The sequence below is a fragment of the Anguilla anguilla genome, chromosome 14 (genome assembly GCF_013347855.1).
Source record: "Anguilla anguilla isolate fAngAng1 chromosome 14, fAngAng1.pri, whole genome shotgun sequence".
In the NCBI taxonomy this organism is placed as follows: Eukaryota; Metazoa; Chordata; class Actinopteri; order Anguilliformes; family Anguillidae; genus Anguilla; species Anguilla anguilla.
Genome location: NC_049214.1, coordinates 5,865,098 through 5,873,088, shown reverse-complemented (window position 1 = coordinate 5,873,088; position 7,991 = coordinate 5,865,098). Strand labels below are relative to the sequence as shown.

At 45.9% G+C, this 7,991-nt stretch overlaps 1 protein-coding gene across 1 annotated transcript; it reads left to right on the top strand.

Moving 5' to 3' along the window:
* Window positions 1-1,447: 1,447 nt before the first annotated feature.
* LOC118212210 (alpha-2B adrenergic receptor-like) lies at window positions 1,448-7,094 on the top strand. Its single transcript, XM_035389894.1, has one exon. It carries the CDS (start codon window positions 3,034-3,036, stop codon window positions 4,522-4,524), a length of 1,491 nt encoding a protein of 496 aa, XP_035245785.1. The 5' UTR covers window positions 1,448-3,033; the 3' UTR covers window positions 4,525-7,094.
* The last annotated feature ends 897 nt before the right edge of the window (window positions 7,095-7,991 follow it).

Genomic DNA, 7,991 nt, shown 5'->3' with positions numbered 1-7,991 from the left:
ATCAAGACAAAGATGCCGAGCATACTGCTAAAGCAGCCAAGGAGTTTTTCAAAGGCATAAACTGGAAAATTCTTGACCGGTCAAGTCATTTACCCAAGCTCAGTCCAACTGAACATGTGTTTCTTATGCTGAAGAGAAAACTGACCCTGAAACAAGCAGGAGCTGAAGGTGACTGAATGCAGGCCTGGCAGAGCATCACTATATGTCCCAAACGTTATGGGGCCCTGAAAGGGGGGTTATCTATTTTTCTACATGCTGTAATTTCTACATGAAACCAAAATTATGTATAAAATGTCCCTAAATAAAGGAGAATGTGCTCTTTAACCACATGTTAATTGTTTTCTTACAAACATAAAATTGTGGAGTACCAAGCCAAATTTTAAAGTCTGTCCCAAACATTGTGGAGCTCATATGTATGTGTGTGTGTGTGTGTGTGTGTGCGCGTATGCATACATACATACATTCATACATGCATACATAGGACCTACACACTTGATCCGTTTGTCTGCGCGGCATTGCTGATAATGTTTTAAACTGACTTGTCCTACACGGGTCTGTTTTAATGTTGATATAATCTTAGGAACCGGCTAAATGTTTTTTTTATCACAGACAATACAAATGAATCATGAAATGATAATTCATTGTTTTGTTTTTTTTTTGTTTTGTTTTTTTTTATATATCTCCGTTTGATATAAACGCGACTTCTAAAATGTTAACTCCTTCACACGATAAAAAAAACATTTTCTATTTGACGTGTTCCGCCTATCGTCCCCTACTTTAACGTTTCCAAACTTTTCTGTGAATATTTGACTTGCACTACCATACTGCTGGTTTGGGTGTTCTGTTTTCTCACGAAGTATGTTTGAAAATCGGCAGTTTAAGTGTGGTGGGCCAAGGAGTGCATTCATTAACAGAGCCGCGAAGAAATGGAGAAATAATTTAAATTTTATTATGAAATGTAACTATACACGTTTAAACAGATATATAAATAAATGTGAATGAGACAATTAATTATATTCCTTTCCGTTATCGTGCCCTTCATTGCATTTATTATTATTATTATTATTATTATTTGTTGAACGTACAAGTTGTTGTCCAGTGTGAACATCTGACCATCAAGTAGGTGGACCACACCAAATTAGCTGTACTGTCCTCCAGCGAACTTGAATGAGACAGAGTGGATAAATAGTTGATGAATATTTTATGGTGAATTTTTGGTCACGTCGATGTGCAAAACGCGCACATCAATTAATGATAAAAGTATCACTAGGACACTAGTGCTAGGACAGCCTAAATCGAACTATGAAACTTTGCGGCTGCAATACCTCCTCTTCATATGCTCCTCATATGGGTTCCAAGTTATTTTTCAAGTTGTCTTCCTCTTCGGGATTTCAACTGCTACCTCGCTACCTTTCCTAAGTTAATGGAAAAAAGAAAATGAATCTTAGCGCAGTATTGATTCCAGTAGCCTACGATTCGATTGACGGATTTGGAGCGACGCGTTAGTTACAGTGCGAGATTAGCTCCACCTTACAAGAGATCAAGAAAAACTGCGCGATTCATGACGCCCCACTTGACATCACACCGTGGACACGAGGAGGAGAGATGCGCTGTTATTAATGCGGGCCGGTCCAGCGCGCTGTACAGTACAGAGCTGATACGCACTGACGAGTGAAGAAGAGACGGAACAGGATATAAACGAACGTCGCGGGATACTCACAAAAAGAAAAGAAAAAAAGACAATTTCTGGAGAGGAAATAATCTGATCAAGACCAGTGGTACAGTCTTAATGCACTTGAAAAGCAACATTGATAGCGACGGCGTATTTTTCTGGAAAAGTACAGCTCCCAAGAGTGGAACGGCTCAATTTTAAGGTGTGGACCAATTATGTTGCTTTTTTATTCTTCTTCTAAAACCAAATCATAGGTTTAATGAAGTGCGTTGCTTGGTTCTAAACTAACATTTAAAAATAATATGGTTGGGATATTCAGAACAACTGATACAAAGTTTTTAAAGCTATAATTTCAATTTTTTTGTCTTGGTACCATTTAGTAGTCTCATTTTAAACGGAAAATAAAGGCCTAATATCAACTTTTGGGGATGACAGACTTTTAATAATATTGCCGATCGCTTTGAAGAATTTAACTCCTATTATCATTTTATGCAATTCGGAATATTACATTGGACTGTTCATTTAACAGGCGCTCTTATCCAGAGCTATTTGGCCTGCAGTGTAATTTCACCAAATCTAGAATAAGAATAATGTTATGATTTAAACAGAATCTTACCAACTCTTCAAAGACATCTCGTTAGTTCATGTCTGTCTCAAGCAGCAACCAGCGACTTTGTGGGAGATCAGCAGTCATGTCCACCGAGAAAAGGTCAGAAACTTGAAAACGCACCGCCAACGACGACTGAAATGTAACGAGGAAGAGATCTGTGTAAATTTAAATCGCGCTACGGCACTTACAGTGCCAACTACTAAGCTAGACTCCTTGAAGTTTCAACATTTCCAGCTACCGATTGTATAATCAATTATTTCATTTTAGAAATGTATACATTTTACAGTAAGGAAATGGCTGATTAGACTGATTACTGATTTGACCGTCAGAAAAAAATCAAGAGGGCTGTAATCCGTATGGCATAGTTCCTTGAGCAAACTCCATTGATCCGTGTCTTATCCGTTAATTCATCTGCGTTTGGGTGAACAGAAGGGACACAAAAAGGAAACGGATAAACGGCAGACGGATTTGACCGCAATAATGAGAGATCGCAATCTGGAAACGACCAGATCTCAGGAAGAAATCACGGAGGAAAATTCATTGATGGATTTATACTGTCAGTGACAGGCTGGGCGGGGGGCCAAGCGGTGGATTGTAATATAATCGAGCCCCCTTCCATCATTCGTTCCAATGAGTTTTAATTCTCAGTTTCCTCAGGACTTTGCTTTGCTGAAAGGGCTAAGTTGAAATAAAAACGACGCCTCGTCGGTTCCTGTATTCCGCTCTCCGTCGACGCACGCCCCGGTTCGTCATGGCAGCGGGTCTGGACGGCGCCTGCCTCACCATCCCGGCGCTGGGCGGCAGGAACGCGAGCGGCGGCGTTGCCGCGCCCCCCGCCTGCAACCAGAGCGCGGTGAAGCTGCCGCCGTACTCCCCCGAGGCCACCGCCGCCTTCGCCTCCGTCATCACCCTCATGATGCTCTTCACCATCTTCGGCAACATCCTGGTGATCATCGCCGTGCTGACCAGCCGCCTGCTGCGGGGCCCGCAGAACCTCTTCCTGGTCTCCCTGGCGGCGGCGGACATCCTGGTGGCCACGCTCATCATCCCCTTCTCCCTGGCCAACGAGCTGATGGGCTACTGGTACTTCCGCTCGGTGTGGTGCGAGATCTACCTGGCGCTGGACGTGCTGTTCTGCACCTCCTCCATCGTGCACCTGTGCGCCATCAGCCTGGACCGCTACCTGTCGGTGTCGCGGGCGGTCCGGTACAGCGTCCAGCGCACGCCGGGGCGCATCAAGGCCGCCATCCTCGTCGTCTGGCTCATTTCGGCGGTTATCTCCTTCCCGCCGCTCCTGTCGGTGAACAAGAGCCCCGGCGGGGCGGAGCTGGGGGCGGGGCCGCAGTGCCAGCTCAACAGCGAGCGCTGGTACATCCTGTACTCTACCATCGGCTCCTTCTTCGCCCCCTGCCTCATCATGATCCTGGTGTACGTGCGCATCTACCAAATCGCCAAGCGCCACACCCGCTGCCCGCCAGGGTCCACCGTCCCCCCGCCTCCTGCAGTACCGGTGGCCCCTGAGCAGAATGAGGAGGGAGCCACCAACTCCCGAAAAATAAGTGCTATGGGACCCCCTACCGTTCTTCTGCCACCTGACCCCACCTTGCCTGCCACCACCCCCACTCCTGCCCTGACCCCCATAGGGCCCTCTCCTTCACCCTTCCCCTCCCTGTCCTCCAGGCACCAGCCAGAGGTGACCCCCAAACCCAGGGAGGGCCAGAGCAGGAAACGGAAGAAGTCGGGGAAGATGGTGGACAACAACAATGGTGGCAGCTCCAGCTCTGGGTCGGACGGCGAGGCCGGGGGGGGATGTGCAGGTGGAAGGGGGACCCCTAGCGTTGCGGGTCCCCTGCACGAGGCCTCCCGATCCCAGGGCCTTCGGGACACGGTCGTCACGGCGTCGGGGACGGCGCTGGTGGAGCAGCAGAAGGCCAGGGTGGAGGTCACGCCCAACACGGCCAGGCGCAAGGCCGTGCTGAACCGCGAGAAGCGCTTCACCTTCGTCCTGGCGGTGGTGATCGGCGTCTTCGTCATCTGCTGGTTCCCCTTCTTCTTCACCTATAGCCTGAAGGCCATCTGCCCGGAGGCCTGTGCCCTGCCGGAGCCCCTCTTCAAGTTCTTCTTCTGGATTGGCTACTGCAACAGCTCCCTCAACCCACTCATCTACACCATCTTCAACAAGGACTTCCGCCGCGCCTTCAAGAAGATACTCTGCAAGAACACAAAGGACACCGTGTTCTGAGTGGCGGAGGGAGAAAGGATTGACACGCCATAGATGTGATTAACCGATGCAGGATCACACTGCGTACTGTACAATCTCCAACAACCATTGAGCCATTTATTTATTTGACAGACTTAACGAAGTTGTGCTTAAGTAATAGGACAAGCCATGCTGTGTACTAATGTTTGTCTTCGCCCAACACCCCTATGACTCAATGACTCATTTGTGAAGGGATTGGGGGGGGGGGGGGGTTGTATGCTTTTATACTGAGCAAGCAGTCGATTCAAATGAATGCTGTGATTGCTGAAGGTTTTTCTTTTTCTTAAAGGGTTGGGTGGAAAGTAGCCGGAGAGGAGTACTCCCCCCCCCTTTTTTTTTAAATGAAAACAAGTAATCAAAATGAGGAACGCACAACACTGCTCTCTTTTTTGGATTGTTGGAGGTTCTTGGCATCAGGGATGTCCACAGCTTGGACAGTTTTAAATGCAAGAGACAGCACTTATTTTTGAAGTTTCTACAACATTTTTTTAGGTGGGGTTCGCCTTCGGAAAAGCCTGTGTATAGCTTGTTGCCTTAGGGTCTACTTAAAAAAAAAACACCTTGTTGTTGGGGGAAAAGGCTTTTCAGACAAACAGCCAAATTTGCGAACTTGCAGAAACATTACAGCACAACACTTAAGTGCAGTCCATTTTTCTTAATAATAACTTTCCTTCGTCTACTTTTTCTGTCTTGAAGGTATTCTGTGGGTTGCAGGACCTCTCCAACACCCTCCAGAAAGATTCAATTAGTTATTCTCTCTTCTTTCTGTACAAAAACGAATAATTTCTTATGGAGACTTCGTATCAAGTGATTGACATTGACCCACTGGTAGGAGAAGCTGCTAATCCAGGAAGTGGGAGGAGTTCAGTGATTCACAGTTCTCTGAAAGACTGAATTGTGCAAGTAGTTTGTGAACAGTGTATGGCTCTTGGTGCCACTTTCCCACCTACAGAACCACACTATTAACCCACCTGTATGGTCTCTGAAAACATAATACACACAAAAATGTTGTTGGATTTTACAGGAACTCCTAAATGGACTGGACGGACTGGGTCTAGCGAAGGCATGCAGATTGACCAGGCATTAGCCCATTTGACCTTTCTGCCAAATCACAGAGTGATCGGCCCTGGACTAATTAAAAAGATGCTCTGTATAGCCACTGCTGTTAAGTATCGCTGTGTGCGTGCTTATGAGATTGTGAGTGAGGGAATACAGTATATTGTTGCTTTTGTATGTTTATATGAGCCTGTGTGCGTCTGTAAGATCCCTTGCCTCTGTACGTGTGTGGAGTGAGTGTGTCAACACATGGGAGTGCAAATGGGTTGGGGTCAGGGTTCTTGCCTGTGTGCGTGTGTGTGAGAGAGAGAGTTACACTGATGCCTCTGTGTGTACATGTTTATGTGTGGGTGTGTGCGGGCACACGTTTTTTTTTGCCTCCGTGTGTTTGCTTTAGTAAGTCTGCGTGTACTGTACGTGTAACGTGCGCCAGAAGCGATCCTGTTCTTCACTAAATCAACTGTTGTACAGTGCTGTCTGCTCTGGACTGATTATACTTTACACATGCTTTGCCTAAAGTGATGTTGTGAAGTTCTGCTGTGTGTGCATGTGTGTGTGTGTGTGTGTGTGTGTGTTTGTTTGAGAGACTCTTGGGCAGCTGGTATACTGTGCATGTATGCCACCAGAGAGCCTGTTCTTAACCAGCTGGTGTTCAGTAGCATGTGATAAAGGTCTTCTAACGTCCCCGCAGTGTGTGGCCTGAACTGTGTTTGGGTCCCTCTATGTGACTCACCTTAGGAACATACAGGCATAATAAAATAGGCAGGAGACGATGGCAGTGACTGCGTAGAACCTAGGGAGGAGCTCCACCAAACATAGTGTATGTTGGTAAGAAGAAGGTTGGTTAGGTGACTGTCGTATACTTTGTTCTTCTGAAAGGCTTTCAGATACAGCCGGGCAGTGTCTAAGAAGTACCATTGGCTTTGTTCTTGTCAACATACATGTACATAGTGATTGGTGTGGAGCTCCTCTCGGGTTTCTGTGCCAAAAGTGAAGACACCAAAGCTCTATTGTATTATTCCTGAGAACGTACAGGAGGTGACCGAGGTTGGTTGGACGTGGGCTGCACTTGGAGATCATGTGGAGACGCACAGCTGAGAGAGGAGCGTATCTGGTCAAGAGGCGGTGAAGCTCTGCCTCGCAAAACAAGAAAATGCAACGCTCAAGCACATTCTGTGTCATATTACGGTGAATTTTGTTTTACTCACGTTCGCCCCATTTTTCTTTACTATTTTGATTTCCCTACTGTTCAGTTGAGGTATCGTGGAGGTCTGTTTGGGAAAAATGTTAAACTGTCAACATTTCTGTGTGAGTGAACACGTGTGTGTGTGTGTCTGAGTGCACACGTGTGTGTGTGTGTTTGTGTGAATGTTTTGGACAATTACCTATTTATTGTTTGCCTCCTGCAGTATTGTTCTTTAAATTACAGCAAGCTACAACAGTGCACAAAGAAAAAATTCTGAGTGATGTGAAAAGGAATAAATTCATCAAAATGATTTAAAGCTTTTTTTCCCCTGGTCCCTATGTGTCTGTGCATGTGTGAGGATGTGTTTATGAACATGTATGCATGTGTGGGAGATGATTATGCGTTCGTGTGCGTGCGTGCGTGCGTGCTGTGAGCGTGTGCATTTTTGTGCGTAAAAAAGAGAGAGCGAATGCGTGGGTGGGAATGGGGTGGGAGTTGGCGGTAGAGTGGGGGATTAGCATATGCAGATCTGTTCTCTGAAGTTTGTGATTTATCCCTTATTTTATCCTGATGGGTCCTTTTTCAAGAAAAATTATCTTTTCTCACGGGAGCCCTGGCCAGGAGTTAGAAGCAGTTCACCGAAACTGCTGTTTGCACGAGATTGTAAATTTGCTGTTTCCATGCCGATGCACACAGATAAAGCCATTAAAATATGAAGATTGCACATAGCACACCTGTACATTAGCATTAGAAGCAGGCTGCTCAAATCTCCAATAAGTATTGGAATAATTTTCGCAGCAGGAGAATAACTATTGGAACAGGTTTGGCAGGGCTAATGCATGTATAGCAGTAAAGAATCCCTTAGTCTATATGGAATTAGCTGAATTACATCAATAATCGTTGAGGCACCAATTGCTTCTGCCACCGCTACACAGTGTACCAAACCTGTCTGCTCTGCATGCAAATGTAATATCTTCCCTCCTGCAAAATTTGCTTAATGCACAGCATTTGAAATGTAATTACACTTTATGCCTGGTGCTCTAACTTACAGTGCGTGGCGAGCAATACAGCCATTTCGTTCAAGTACACTGCAGTACATGCAGTTTGTTTTTGTTTGAAAAAATGAATGAATTTTAAAAAATCATGACTGACTGGCCTCGGAGGCAACTATGGCCTTGTAGCTATTGCGGACGTTCAAACCTCGATC

Bases quoted from the DNA above. Each gene is read 5' to 3' on its own strand.
- LOC118212210 (XM_035389894.1), top strand. From the start codon at position 3,034: ATGGCAGCGGGTCTGGACGGCGCCTGCCTCACCATCCCGGCGCTGGGC.